Consider the following 16,370-nt stretch of genomic DNA (forward strand, 5'->3'; position numbering starts at 1 on the left):
ATACTTAAAACAATTCAATAATAAATTGACAACCCACTTGAAAATGGGCAAAGAATCTGAATAGACATTTCTACAGAGAAGATATACAAATGACCTCTAAGCCCACAAAAAGATGCTCAACATCATTAGCTAACAGGGAAATGTAAATTAAATCCACAGTGAAGTATCATTTTAGACCTACTAAGATGGCTATAAACAAAAAGAAGGACAGCAACAAGTGCTGGTGAGAAAGTTTATGGATGAATTGAAACCTTTACACATTGCTGGGAAGAATGTAAAATGGGACAGCTACTTTGGAAAACTCTAGGTCATCTCCTCCTTAAGTTAAACATAGAGTTATCCTATGGCCCAGCAATTCCACTTCTAGGTCTGGAGACAAAAGGCTTGAAAACTTGTACACAAATGTTGACAAAAGGTGAGAACAACATAAATGTTCATCAAGCAATGAATGGATAAAGAAAATAGGACATAACCATACAATGGAATATTATTCAGCCATAAAAAGGAATGTAGTAGTAATACATGCTACAAGATGGATGAAACATGAAAACATTATGCTAAGTGAAAGTAGCCAGACACAAAGGACACACATTATATGATTCCATTTATATGAACTTTCCAGAATAGTTAAATCCATAGAGACAGAAGGTAGCTTAATGGTTATTATGAGAGAGGGAAAGTCGAATATGGGGAGTGACTTCCAGTGAGTTTGGCATTAGTGTTTTGGTTGTATAACTTTGTGAATATACTAAAGACCAATGAATGACTGAAAAATGAAAATAATAGAATAATAGAATCATGAGACCACTGCATGGCCAGTGTTATCCTTGTGCATTATACCAAGGTGCCCAAGTAAAGGAGTTGGCCCACAGTGGATGTCAGGACTCCTTAAATATTATGCAAATCAATGTAGGAGGCATGCCTTATAAGGCAGGCAATCATCAGTTTGCTGCTTCAGGCTCCTTAACCAAAGTAGGACATAATAGCAAGAAGAAATGCTTTGTCCCAGGGCATTCAGCTGTTGTCAGAGCTCTTGTAAGATACTGTGCAATCCCTTAACCTATCTACTTTGTTATATGGGAAATACAGGGGCAAATATTTATCAGTTTTACAATATTTAAAAAATTATTACAGCATAAGATTTCTCCTGTTCTCCTCATCTGTCCTTTGAAAAGTAAGAGATGCTTTTAAAAGGAGACTGCCTGGCACGCTCCGACTCTGTGAAGAGACCCTCGGAGCCTTCCTTTCTTTGTAAACTAATTTACAACTTAGCAAATGTGAACCTAAAGCAAAATACCTTTTCCTAATTGATACATTACTTTCCATGGAAATTCCACATAACTTTCCATGTGACTAAAGTTAGTTGCTGAAATTGATCTAAGAGCTAACTATTTATGTCAGTGTTTACCCCTTTGGGGAAAGTACTAGATCACCTGTCATTCAAAAGCAGTTCATTCAATGGGATACATCTTTCAATGAGGGTGATTTCTTACGAGTATTATAATATCATTAAAAAGAAGTAACGGAGAGAATAAGCTAAGATGTTTACCTTTACTCTTTAGAAAATTAAAATCACAACCAGAAATTCAGTCCTGCTTATTCCAAGTAAACCATACGTTACTTGATAAACCAATCAATTAAGTATATCCTCGAGCTAATACACTTTAAGGAGCATAGCTTCTTTTTCTCCGTCATGAAAAGTCAACTCTATTGATAAATTATGGTAATAAAATATCTTTGCATTTCACAAAGTAAAAGCTTATGAGTATATGCTCCAAATTTTTTCTTTATATTTTATATATATACAAATGATATAGAATATTAAGGATACGATCAGCTCTCATGAAAGCATTTTTACTGCTGTACGTGTGCATAGGAATCACCAGGGGAACTTGCTAACTTGCAGATTCTGAGGCAGTAAGTAGGTCTAGGGTAGAGCCTGAGATGCTGCTTTTCTTTTATTTATTTATTTATTTATTTAGAAAATTTTATTATGTTATTTTAATCACCATACATTACATCATTAGTTTTTGATGTAGTGTTCCATGATTCATTGTTTGCGTATAACACCCAGTGCTCCATTCAATACGTGCCCTCTTTAATACCCATCCCCAGGCTAACCCATCCCCCCACCCCCCTCCCCTCTAGAACCCTCAGTTTGTTTTTCAGAGTCCATAGTCTCTCATGGTTCGTCTCTCCCTCCGATTCCCCCCCTTCATTCTTCCCTTTCTGCTATTTTCTTCCTTTTTTTAAATATAATGTATTATTTGTTTCAGAGGTACTGCTTTTCTTATGAGCTTCTAGTGATGCTGATGCTGCCAGTGCATAAGGCCACACCTTGACAAGCAAGAGTCTAAAATATAGCAGAGTTCTGGGTGCCTGGGTGGCTCAGTTGTTAAGCGTCTGCCTTCGGCTCAGGTCATGGTCCCAGGGTCCTGTGATCAAGCCCCACATCGGGCTCCCTGCTCAGCGGAGAGCCTGCTTCTCCCTCTCCCACTCCCCCTGCTTGTGTTCCCTCTCTCACTGTGTCTCTCTCTGTCAAATAAATACATAAAATCTTTAAAAATATATATATAGCAGAGTTCTATTTTCCTGTTACTCCTAACTAAATATTTATCATTATCTTCCCTATTACCTGACAATAGGGAATTTACAAACAATGAAAGGTCTCTCAGATTGAAAGAAATACATGCCCTCAAACACACACACACACACACACACACACACACACACACACACACACCCTTAACTTTTGCAAATGACCTTACCTTCTCATTATAGATTCATTGTTTTATAACACTACTCCCAGAGGGTTGTAATTTTGGAGATAAAGCTTTCAGGAAATTAATGGATTTCTTGTTGTCAGCGCTAAGGCACCTCTGTTCTACAGTGAAATTTGAAAGTATATTGATAGCATTTGTCTTTGCATTTCATAGGAAATAATCACCCAAACACTTGACGGTTTTTACTTCACTCTTGGGAGAAGCAGTGTCTGCCCATTAAAGGAAGCAATGTGAGAGTGTTCTTTTCCACCCACCTTCTTTGGCTATTTCAGAAGCTTTTATTAGAATTCTGATGGCCTGTTTGTATTCTTTATTTTCCAGCATTTTGTCTGAGAGTAATCTGTAAGTCCTCAGGAGACTCTCACAGGCCAACAAGTTGAGAAAGCGGCCTGTCTCATCCTTCCATACCCGCCCTTGCGTCAATTGATGGAATGCTTCATAATGCTCAGCAGCTTCCAGAAGCTGACCTGAAGAATAAAAGCCATTCATAAATATAAACACAAGCCAGAACATATTTTCAAAAATTTGGTATATATCTTATGTTTTACTACTAAGGGGGGTGGAAACCATGGAATACAGTCAAGAATTTCTAAGGATGAAGAAGATTTAAGCTGGCAGAGGAGTGATCTCAATTTGAACCTCAGATTCAGCAATGATTTTGGATGAACACCTGCTGGATGGATGTATCTTGGCAAGTAGAAATTGGCTAGGATTACACATATTTAGAAACGGTGTGAAAACCCAATAATAATTACTAACAGCAATCCTGTTAGCTAACCTTTATTTGACATTACATAGGCAAATTCATGTGCTACATGCTTTACATGAATTTCTCATTTAATCTTCAAAATACTATTGTGAAATGGGATTGTTATGATTCTATTTTACAGAAGAGAAAGTGAGGTTAAGAATTTTGCCCATGATTGCACGACTAGTGGGTTTGTATATCCAGGCAGTCTGAGTCCAGAACCCATGCTCTCAACCACTATCCTACACTGCTTTGCAACAGACAGCATCTGTTTCGATCCCAAGAAGAATTCAGGTACCCTGAGAAACAATGCGTCTGTTACAAATTTCAAATTCAATTATTATACAGGCATTTGTATACTCCGTTTCATTTTTAATAATTAAAATACAACTTGGCTGCCTTTCTGGATTATATTTCATAATACAGTTCAAAATAGATCTTCTCAAAGCCAAAACTCCAAATTAGCTTTCAGTCATTTCACTCCTTGAAATAAGAGCAAGCACATTTCTGGAAGAGGAGTTTGCAGTTCCACACTGTGGACTGTATTTTACGTGTGAATTGCCTTGTGAAAATCCTCACCATATCCCGTAGTGTAAACACGCTTTCCCGGTATTGGGAGTTACCTACATTGAGATTAACTGGGAAGGCACTTGTATGTAGGCATTCCAATAGCAGTGGTTAAGAGTGAGTGCCAGCTCCAAGCAGACACCTTGGTTCTTACCCCAGCTTTACCCTTTCCGCTGTTTAGCCTCAGGCTACTTACTACACTTTCTGTGCAGGAGTTTAATTCTTTTACAAAATAAGATGATAGTGTACACTATTCAAGGTGTTATGGTGAGAAATGGATCAATACATGTTCAATACCTGAACGCAGGATTCTCTAAGCATAACTTATGCTTTCCACAAAAAGCTTTCCGTAGTTGAGTCTTTATAACACTATTGCCATGGCTGATTAAATTAACCTACGCAAGTCTTAATCAGGCTCAATATATTTTCTCAAATAGGTTTCACTAGATATCACAGGTTAGATAATATAGGGTATGGCAGCCACTGCCATGACTCTTACATATAATTTCCCCCTATTTTTGCCCTGAATTTGCCGTCAAAATTAGTACTGGAGTATTAAAGAATATACACATAAATAAGAATAGCATTCACAAAGAAATACAATAAACAGAGGTGGACAATCAGCTAATGATCTGTAAAAACACTGAGTAGAGGCATAGCCAGTCCGAGCCCTTGTTGCACCATGCAGAAGAAAGGCATATTCACCAGGACACACACACAGAGGGGAATGTGTACAACAGAGACACTTAGAAACTTGTCTTATGAAATTTTCACATGATACAAGACTACAGAGCCGTAAATATGATACTATAGAAGACTATTTCATTACATGGACAGGTGTTTGTGATAAGTGAAAATACTGGACAACATCAGAAAACATTTACAAAGCATTATCAGTGTTACATGGGTGACTGATGGTTTCTTTTTTCCTTTCTGATTATTGGCATTTTCTAATGTTTCTATCATCAAAATATGTTTATTGTGTAATAAAAATATATGATAGAAGCTATTTTAAAAATAATGCCCAATCCTTTTTCATTTTGATGCAAATGCTCAAGGTTGAAGTTCACTGTTCTATCTTCCCATTTAACTCACAATTTTTCTCTTACTTCCCACCACAGCAGGCATACTTTCTCATCTCTCTCCTACTGTAGCACCTCTCACCAGAAACACCTTTCTCCAAATACCCATGACCCTCATTTTTTTAAAAAACTCAAATGGAACACTGACATATATGTGTGTTATGTTTCCTCTGTTAACTATATTTCTGCCTGTAAAGTACAGCTCTGTATTCCTAGAAAGATGTATACCAGAGTTTTTTTTTTTCCATCCAGCATCCATCTACTCATAAAGTACAGGTACATATTTCTCTTTGGCCATGTGAATAGGGAAAGATAGATACAGGGAACTCTGAGTAAACTAGATAGTTCCAGAAAAAAAGAATTGGGACTGTAAGGAGACTAGGAAGGACCTAATGGCATCTGTGGTTACACACAATAGCCAGATGGAAAGAGGGTCCAAAGGTGTGTTATAAAATAACAGATTCACTCACAATTCCAGGAGGAGAGCCAGGAGGTGAAGCTCTGGATAACCCAACTAATTACAATGAGATGCAAATAGGCAGAAAGATGTAAATAGTATTATGAGAACTGATGGCCATGTCCAAGATCTGATCTACATGGGAGCAGAAAGAAGAGGCAGGGGGAGGGAAGGAAGGGTAGAAAGTAGGAAAAGGAGAGGTGGAGGAAGTGGAGAAAGGGGTGATGGTGAGGAAGAGTGGAGAAAAAGTGGGGATTATGTCTTTGTATTCCCTAACAGCCAGACTCCCCTCTGTGTTATGGGCGCTATTCAGCATCTTGGACAGGCTGTCTAAGGAGAAATGAAGTACAGGGGGTTTGGCAGAAATTGGTTTCAGTTGGTTATTATGCCAGGCAACCTTGGAATGTGGTTAAGTTTGATTTTTACTAAAGCTTTGAGGGCTCATATCAGTGTCTTACTTAGCTCATGATTACTGGCCAAGGTTCAGCTCTCAGAAAAGTAAACTTAATGTTTCTCAGGAGGAAGGAGCCTGGTGTAAGATGCTCGGGTGAAAGAGAACAGGTCAATACTCTTTCCTGAAGGCCTACTGGGTGCTCGTCAAGACGGAAGGCTTTCCCCCCATACGTTATTTTACTTAACCTTCCAAAAACTGATAAAGTATATATGATCATTACTTTACACTAACGAGGAAATTGAGGCTCACAAAGGTTAAATGACTCAAATAGCTAAAGAGTGATGTTTAGGATTTAAAACCATGCCTCTTGGTTCCACCACCCCAGATGCTAGTCAACAAACCAAGCGTCAGGACCTTGGGTGGAGTAAGTTACATTCTCCGGACATAAATTTCTCAAGTTAAAAACAATGTTAGAGCTATATGATTTCTAGTCTCTTCCAGTTCTATAACTCTTATTCAGGCAATTGCAGGTAATTTCTAACATAAAAGCACAGATATTAGCCCCTGATGTGTTTCTGATTGGTCTTTCTGAAGGAGTCTGATGTATAACCAGCTATGCATCCTGCATCTAAATTCCCTACTTTCCCATAAACCATGTGGTGACATCCATGGGGCTCCTAGAATTCCTAGGTTGCCCCAGACTTAGTCAGCTGTGGCCATATCTAGCTATTCATGGATTCACTTCCCCTTCCTTAACCACATTGCCACAGATGAGGCCACTGGGAATTCTATTTTAAACCGAGGTGCCTAAACAGAGGTGCCTAAACAGTAGAGTTTTCCAGTCCTTCTCAGATGTAAAGATGCATTTCTAAAGTTATTTGGTGGCAAACAGACCAGCAAATAAGCCAGCAAGATTTTGATCCAAATGATCATAAGCACACAAATGACTTGGCTACACTTTCTAAAGGCTGGTCAGAATTTGAAAGCACATATTATAATATGGTATATTTGATTTTAAAATATTAAAATATAGTCTATACTATGAAGGGAGCATAGTAATTTAAGTACGCAAGTATTTCCCTTTAAGCATGATTAACAATGGAATGATTTCCATTTAATTTATATTTTCAACTGTGAGTAGGATTTCAAAGATTTTCTTACTTTCTGGGTAAAGACTGATAATAATAAGACTAGATATTTATTAAGACATAATGCATCCTGTTTTATTTGAAAAAGTTTAAATTTAATATACCTGAGAGAAATATTCTAAAAGGCCATCATTATAGTGGTCATTTTGACAAAGCTAAACGTAAAAATTAATGAAGATCATGAGCCAGTTTTTTGGTTCATAGCATCCCTTTGTAACTTCTTCAAAGTGTTCCTATATAGTCTACCCTTTTTTACCAAAGAAACCTTAAAATATCAGAACCGGGTGAGATTTCCAGATCCTACAACCAATCTTATGGAAGGACAAGCGTCTAGACAACTGTCCTTTTCTGGAATTATCAAGTGGTAACATTATTTTCCATTGAAGAAGAGGGCAGAGAGAAGAAGGATTACACCAATGTACCACAAAAATAAAAGTTAACTGAAAACAAGAGAGAAAAGAGAAGGCCTCAGGAATATTCATCCATGGGAAAGGTCTCCAGGGGCATGTGAGCTTTCTCATATGGCAGCAGGAATTACAAGCAAATCATAATCATCACTATGCATAATAAAGATCGCAGGAGTAACCCCCATAAAGAAGACAACTAGGGCTCAGCTAAGTGCCTGGAATGCATGGTTTTATGCTAAGCAAAATTCCAGAGACTTCACTAATATTTCAAGTGAATCAAGGAAGAAAATGGAGCCAAAATGTTTCATGGGAGGGAATCGAGATGGCCCTCCACCAATACCATCAGTAATCAGTTCATTCAATAATATGAGGTACTATCAGAAAACACTCAGGAGATACACCAAACAAGTGTGTAAAACAAGAGTGTCCAGGTATGGATGGAAGTATCCTAAGACTCAGTTTTGGGTTTTTGTTTGTCTTAAAAACAATTACATGACATCTACATAAACAATAGGTAGGTTGGTACACATTTATAGTTTTTCACCTAAAGGAAAGTACACTCTCAAAATAAAACTATTACAAAGGAGATTCACTTTACCTAAAGCCCACACATACAAGAAATCCATCCATTTATTTAAAAAATACAAACAAAACCCAAACAATGTGGTAAACTGCAAAATGCTTGGTAGGATGTTAAGACAAATGCTATGTAGAGCAAATAAGATTTTATATATTTGGGTATTATCCAAATTGTTGCTTACCCCTCTTCCCTGCACAACATCTCTGAAAGTTTATAGATATTTGTTTTATCACAGCAGATGTCTAGAACAAATATTAAGCAAAAGAGAATGTATATGATCTCTCCCATTTTAGTTTTTTTTTAAAGTAGGAAGATTGACTAGATATTAACACAAATGGGTTTAAATGTGAAGCTGCCATAAAAGCAGGAACATAAATGTAATTCTCCCAGCCGCTATTTTGATGCACATTTTTGATTCCATGAATATTTTATGAAATGGCCCAAACTAAAGCCATATAACATTCCTGCATTACTGATGCTTGCGCCCGTAAGCTACGAACATTAGAGGCATGATTGAGTGCATTAAAATGAACTCATTCAGCAGTGCATTGATTACTTGAAGGGGGAGGGAAAAGAAAAAAGAAAAAAAAAAAAAAAAGAAAAAGTTGCTCCACTTAAGAAAACAGCACACAAATCTAAACTTCGCAATATAATAAGGGTGAAAGCAAGTTTGAATAAAATAATATTTCATAAATAGAGACTCTGTCTAGACCAGACAGTAATTAGGCAAGGTGTTAATTATGTCCAAAGATGGCTCCCAGTATTATTCAGGTAATTTAAAATGTCACAATCTCTAAGATGCACAGACTGGCCTCCTTTAGTTCCATGCATCAGCAATTCTGAAAGTAGCTAATTATTTCCTTTTTCTATCAACTTGTACATTTGCCAGTAAAAATAATGCTCCAGAAACAATTGCATGAAAATAATTTGACAGGTCCATAAGGCCTATTTCTTCAGCAGCACTGGTATAAGTCTTAAGCATATTTAGTTGTAAATTGTGCACATTTGTTGAGGAATTTAGGGAAATATTCCACGTTAGCTTAAAACAACAACCTAAAGGAACAATAAAGCTTTATGTATGTTATATTACATTCTAATCTGGAGCTACTGGACATCTTTGGCATTAAGTTACTATTCCATACAATGTAGACATAAAATCTGCTAGGAGCAATATTGAACAGTAGCAAAAAGAAAAAAATGTTACCGCTCTTTTGTAAAAACAAAAGACATTGCTTTCCATTTCAGTTTAACCTCATGAACAATTTATATTATCTTTAGGTTTTTACATTCAATTATGATAATTATAATGGCACTATACATGCTGAAATAGTTAAGGGCTTGTCACACTTCCCAGTGGAAACTATCACTTGAAAGGGTTTATCTCTTGTCAGAGGAGATTTGTTCTGACTATAACCCACTGCACACCACTGAAAAATGGAATGCTGGAAAACAAAGATTTTGTTCTGTAACTCAACAGCATCCCTAATAAACCAGGAAAAAAAATGTGCCCATAACTTTTGAGTAGCTACTTTGGGATACTTAGAAGAAATTTAAAATGCTATTTCTAAAAATGGAATCGTTTCTTTATCATTTTGAACAAAGATTTCAGATGGACATTACAAGAATGCTATCACATCCCCATTAAAAAATACGGGTCACTAAACCAGACAATGAAAAGGATCCCAGGAAGACAGGAAGACAGGTATGGGAGAAACTTACCAAGGGTTTATCACTGGAATTGGCAATACTAGTAAGTTAATTTTTTTCTTTTTTTTTTAGAGAGGGAAGGGTAGGGGCACAGGGAGAAGGAGAGAGAGAATCTTAAGCAGGCTCCACGCCCAGTACAAAGCCCGATGCGAGGCTCAATGCAGGGCTCCATCTCATGACTCTGAGATCATCACCCGAGCCAAAATCAAGAGCTGGACGCTTAACTCTGACTAAGCCACCCAAGCACCCCACTAGTAAGTTAATTTTTAAAATCCAGAAGATTTGCCTACACTTCTAAAATATTCTGAAGGAATTGATATTTATTGCTGTTTGTGATTTTAGATAGGTGAATTGTGGTCAGTGATGAAAATGGTATACAAGCTTGACTGCTTTATGCTGTAATATAAAACTCAGATAGTTGGTTCCTATCTAAGCTTTGTAATTTCTAAGGATTAGGCAGCTTTGTTCTCAAATGTTTATAAGTGTCAAAATTACTTGAATAATTTTTAAAAATGTAAAACACTTGTATAATGTATAAACAATAGGACTAAATGCTAGCCATTGTAGAGCTTACAGAGTTTACTATTTCCCTCCTATAATAAATTGTTTTACTTTAATGGTTGCCACCTCATCTTAAAATACTAAGTAAAAAGTGTTGACAAGCGTAAAAGTCTGAGGAGAAATAACGGCAGTATTGACATCAGATCAACTAATGAATTATATTGCGCTGGACTTAATCAATAATGTAATTCTTACTTGAATTAAATATTGTTCACCATTTTAAACAAACCACATTCTGATTATGTGTATATGTTGATATGGGCAAAGAGAAATGTATGGAAGCATATATACCAAAGTACCAGTACTGATTAACTTACAGAGGATGGAGGTGAGCGACGGGAGTATTAACTTTTCCTCAATCCATCGTTGTTTTGATTGACAATAAGCATGTGCTATTTGGGGTATCACGAAAACCTAACAAACTGAAAATATCCTATTCAGGTGAGTATGGAGGGAGAAAAACAATGTTAGCTGAGCACTCACTGTGCTTCGCACGACAGTAGCTGCTATATATATGTGTGTTAGAATCTATATTCTAGAGATGAGGAAAATGAGCCTCGGTGATCCTCTTCCTCGGCCCACACACCAAGTAGGTGGCAGACCTAATGCCCACCCAAAGCCCACTCAACTGACCTCACTCCCTCAAGTGACCCCTTTTTAGAAACTGTGTCCAACGTTTGGCTTTAAAGGCAGAGAGTAAGTTTTGAACCTGAACACCATGACATAATTGGACCATTCACACCATTTCTTTAAGTGCTCTGAAACAAGAATAATAATGCCAGCCTCAGGTTGTGGTTGCAAAGCACATTAAAACAGCTGGGGCACCATGCAGGGTGCCTGGTATTTCGTAGGCATTCAGAAACTTTTCATGCCTTTTTATCTTTTCGGGGTTTTTTTTGGACTTACCATTTGGAGGGAATCTGGCTGGGCCTGCTATTTGGAATGCTTTAAAACTCAGTTTTAGGGAACAGTGTCACTTCTTCAATACGAAGAGCCACTTAAGGCACGAGTGCAACAACACACTTCATCCGACTTTCATCCAGCACCTCTTTTGCCCTTGGTCAGTGGTACCTCGGAAGAGATGTTCCTAGGGCAGTGCCTTGTCTCAGCCACTCAGAGGAAACACTGCCTCTAGAACAGTTTATTCAGTGTGGCAAAGACCTGTAAGCTCGGCGCAGCTCTACAAGACCTCCTTGCAAAGCTCTGAAAGAGAAAAACCCGCTGCAGCTGCAGAGCGCCTCTGAATGAGGCTTCCTCTCTGTGCTACTCGTTAAGCAGTAAATAATTAAAACACCCTGGAAAAGATAGGTAAAATACAGCAGCAATGTCAGTAACACAGACATGAAAGAGAAGGGGAAGAAAATGAATTAAAAAAAAAGGCAATGAAATAATTCATTTGAAGCTCTAATAAAGTTTCATTTGCAGTCTTGTTTAAAGATATATCAGACTTCAGGGATGTAACCTAATTACATTTTTATTCTAAGTTCCATTCAAAGATCTTGGACTTTGATTCTTTAACACAGATCAAACATGGTATAATTTTCTTGTGGCTATCAATACTTAAAAAGGATCTCTTCATTAAATACTATAAGGTCTTATGAACATGTACACATAGTAGATGGAGAATAAACTGACGTGCCCTGAAAAGTGACAATTAATTTATATAGAAATAGCAATGCTAATTTGCTTAACTTCTGAAAAAAAACCCACTTTAATTATTAAATTCACTTTTATTCAAATATAAAGTGACTCAGTTTCTAATATTGATCAAATCAGATGCACCTTTGAAAATGTATCATAGTGCCCATTTTTAAAATCCAATCTTGGAATATACTCCGAAAATGCAGTGGGAGAAGTAGTAAGAGATTGCAACCACGCAGAGATGAACAGAGAAACACTGTCGACAGACATGCAGTGGGGGGAGGGTGTGTTGGGGTAATCAGTGTTCATACACACTTTTTGGATTGGCTTTACTTCATATTTTACCAGGAAACCTGAACAGAATAATGTGTTGCTCTTCCAGAGACTCTTTTTGGAAAAGTTTCCTCCCAAGGGACTTTTAAGATGCAAATTTAGAAGAGGTTTAAAAGTAGAGGGAAACAAACAAGTAGGATTTATTTTTTAACTGTTAAGAGGAAAAAGTGCCCCAGTGAACTTGCGTAGTTGTACTAAAGGTGTGAGTAGACGGGAGGGACACTAGGACTTAAAGATCCCCGGGGGAGAACCAACACAGAACTTCGGTGGTGAATCAGCAGCAGCCACTGGGAAATTTTGCCTGAGTTGTTTTTGTTTGTTTTTTCCCTTCAAAATATCCACAGTGCCCACCAGTGAATCTGTTTTCAAAGATAAACATTGAATGAGATGCCCTTTGTCACTTCGAGTGCTGTTTTCTCTTACAGCATTCTGTATGTAATAGAGGCATTGTTGTTACGAATTTTAAAATATGATAACAATTTAAATAGAAAATACAAGTCATTTAAAACCCTAAATAACTATATTATGCCGGTCAAAAGCTATTAATAGCAAATAGCAAAGATGTTATTGTTTCAACTATTGTTTAGTCCATGAATAAAATGCTCGGTTTAGAAAGACAAAAGAAAATTTTAATGTTCACTATTACCTAGGGTGACCAATTCATTCAGGTTTGTCTGGGATTTTACTGGCTCAAGCACTGGAAGTCTCAAGTCCAGGGAACTCCCTCAGTCCCAAGGCAAACTGAGATGCTTAGTGCTCCTAACACTGACCCAAAATACAAAAGAATGTTGAAAATGTAATTAAAACACAAAAGTGATATTCAGCGAAAGATACAATGCAATGTAATGCAATATGTGTTTTACTTATTTTAAGGGCAAAAAAATTATATTAGTGTGAATGAAACATTACAATGAAAAATCTGGAAATTTACCAACAATAACAGCATTAATCAATCAAAATGTCTTATTTTAGTCAAGTTTCATTCTACTCCTTTTCTATATCCATGTATAATTTTGACACAGTGGTAAAGAGATGAATGAAAATTTTCTACTTATCTAAATTATTTTATTACAATTACTTTCCATATTACATATTTTCATAATAGCATTTTAAAAGCCTACATAACATTTTTTCGAGGGGGGGATGGATGTATACTTTAATCATCTGCCTAGTGCTCGGATATTTAGATTATTTCTCCATTTCAAATGATATTTTGATTAACACTTTCATGTATTTTCTATCTTTAAATATTTATTTATTTATTTTAAGATTTTATTTATTTACTTGAGAGAGAGAGCACAAGCGGGGTGGAGGGGCAGGGGCAGAGAGAGAAGCAGTCTCTCCGCTGAGCAGGGAGCCTGAGATGGGGCTCAATCCCAGGACCCTGGGATCATGACCTGAGCTGAAGGCAGACGCTTAAACGACTGAGTCACCCAGGGCCCTTTAAATTTTTTTTAATTTCTAGAAGTGTCATTAATAGATAAAAAGGTATGGAAAATTTCATAGTTGCTATGCATTCGCCATATTATTTTCCAGAACCATTTAAATGATTTACCTTATCACTAGCAATATATATAAATATTACTTTGAAGAATCATGATTTTTTTTTGTATTTTAAGAAGTGGTGTATTTCACAATTATTCAAATTGGTTTTTAGAAAAGCTGGGTATTTTGCTATATATTCATTACATATATTTCTTCTGTGGTAAATTATCTGTTTATATCCTTTTTCCTCTATATTACACTTGTGTTAACATTTTTTTACAAATTGATATACATTTTACATATAATATAGCTACTAATTCTGTTATACATATACTGCATATAAAGTCATTTTTTTTCTCCTTTTTCCAAATCCTTGCTCTATATTTGAATATTGATGCTGTGTCTCCTATTGTAGTATCTGGAAATCATTTTTCCTTTCCATCTATTCAGCCAACAGAACAACCCACTCTCCTCAACAGTCTTAATGCATTTCATTTATTTTTTTTATTTTATTAAGTTTTATTTTTTTATTATGTTATGTTAATCACCATACATTACATCATTAGTTTTTGATGTAGTGTTCCATGATTCATTGTTTGCGTATAACACCCAGTGCTCCATGCAGTACATGCCCTCTTTAATACCCATCACCAGGCTAACGCATCCCCCCTCCCCCCTCCCCTCTAGAACCCTCAGTTTGTTTCTCAGAGTCCATAGTCTCTCATGGTTCATCTCCCCCTCCGATTTCCCCCCTTCATTTTTCCCTTCCTACTATCTTTTCTTTTTTTTTTTTCTTTTTTAACATGTAATGTATTATTTGTTTCAGAGCTACAGGTCTGTGATTCAATAGTCTTACACAATTCACAGCGTTCACCATAGCACATGTCTTAATGCCTTTTAAATATTCCCCTGGTTCTAGTTTTCCCCATTCTAGGTTATCCCACCCACAATTATTATTATTATTATTATTTTTTTTTTTTTAAGTAGGCTTCATGCCCAGCATGGAGCCCAGTGTGGGGCTTGAACTCACGACCCTGAGATCAAGATCTGAGTTGAGATCAAGAGTTGGATGCTTAACTGACTGAGCCACCCAGGAGCCCTCCCCCACCCACAATTATTGAACAGCCTAACACACACATGGATTTCAACCCATGATGAAAAGCCCTGTTATAAAGCCACCCAAACCTGCCTGTTCTGTCAGTTCACTAATTGTTTTCTCTCCCATTTTGTTTTCTATATTTGAAGGCCCTCTCTATGGTATTAACCTACACGAATTTAGATTTTTAGAGAATCATCTTTTACAGGCATAATCTGGATAGGTTAAAATGATAGTGGAGATTAAATCATGAGGGGGTCACGTTACTAGTACCCACTGATGGAATAGGATTCTCACTGAACAAATGAGAATCTTGGGCAAGGTAAGGCTGGGGAAAGGACCATGAAGGCAAATGGTTGGACAAGCTGACATATGGCAGAGGACATAAAAAAGGAGAAACAATTTTTTTATCCACAATTTTGTCAGGGACAGTTTTATTTCAGAAGTCTTTTCTATTGTAATTTTAATAAATCAAGAAAAAATAAATCCAGAAGGTCAATTTTATGAGGTCTCTGCCAAGCAAACCTTTGTACAGGGAGATAGTGTGGGATAGTGGGAAGAACATTGAACCTAAAATCTAAAGATAGAGGCTCCTGTCTTGGCCCTGACATGCTTTAGTTTTCTTTTAACCTCTCAGAATCCTAGTTTCTGCAAATCAGAAATGAGGGTAATATCACCTACCTCATGCATGAGAAAAAGCACTTCTTATATATATCTACTAATACACCTTTCTACCTATTACTACCAATATGTACATTGTAGATACATTTTATTCAGTCTAAGTGTGTCTAAATGTTGCTGTTAAATCAGTTTGAAGAACCATGCATTATAATGGTAGCTTGTGTGTATTTGTGCTGAGTATGACATAGAGGGGAAAGGGGGAACCGAAACAGATATGGAGCTCTGGATTCAAATCTAGCACCTGTTATTAACAAACTAGGTGGCCACAGCAAAATTACTAATTATTATTATATTACTATTATTTAATTATTCTATCCAGCTTCTTCATCTAGTAAGTTAGGGTCTGGACTAGATGTCTTCTAAGATCCAATATAGCTCTAAAATTCATTCATCTTCAGGAATTGAACAACATAAGTTCTCAGCCCAGTTTTAAACAATTGATGACTATTTACAATTTATGAAATACATATCCACTTGTTATTCCATAGAAAGTTTTCCTGACCCTTAGTGCCACTCTTATTGCATGTCTTCTTAGACATCAACATTTAGGAATCATAAATGCTTAGGAAAAAGTAATCACCAGAGAACAGTTTTGCCCAAGTTACCCTCTTCAGGGCTACCTCATTTGCATACAGTAGCCTGCCTCCAAGTGAAACAACAGGGACAAGCAGGAAAAAGACTTCGAGCTCCTGAGACCAAG

The 16,370-nt window shown here is 36.7% G+C and overlaps 1 protein-coding gene across 1 annotated transcript in view; it reads right to left on the reverse strand.

Annotated features, from left to right (window-relative positions):
* Positions 1 to 16,370, reverse strand: part of TTC29 (tetratricopeptide repeat domain 29) — a 229,348-nt gene that overhangs the window by 134,192 nt on the left and 78,786 nt on the right. Inside the window, exon 6 of the mRNA XM_032412699.1 lies at positions 3,038 to 3,250. Coding sequence (XP_032268590.1) covers positions 3,038 to 3,250 — 213 coding nt within the window. The remainder of the gene's footprint in view (positions 1 to 3,037; positions 3,251 to 16,370) is intronic.

Source organism: Phoca vitulina, unplaced genomic scaffold (assembly GCF_004348235.1).
Source record: "Phoca vitulina isolate PV1807 unplaced genomic scaffold, GSC_HSeal_1.0 scaffold14, whole genome shotgun sequence".
In the NCBI taxonomy this organism is placed as follows: Eukaryota; Metazoa; Chordata; class Mammalia; order Carnivora; family Phocidae; genus Phoca; species Phoca vitulina.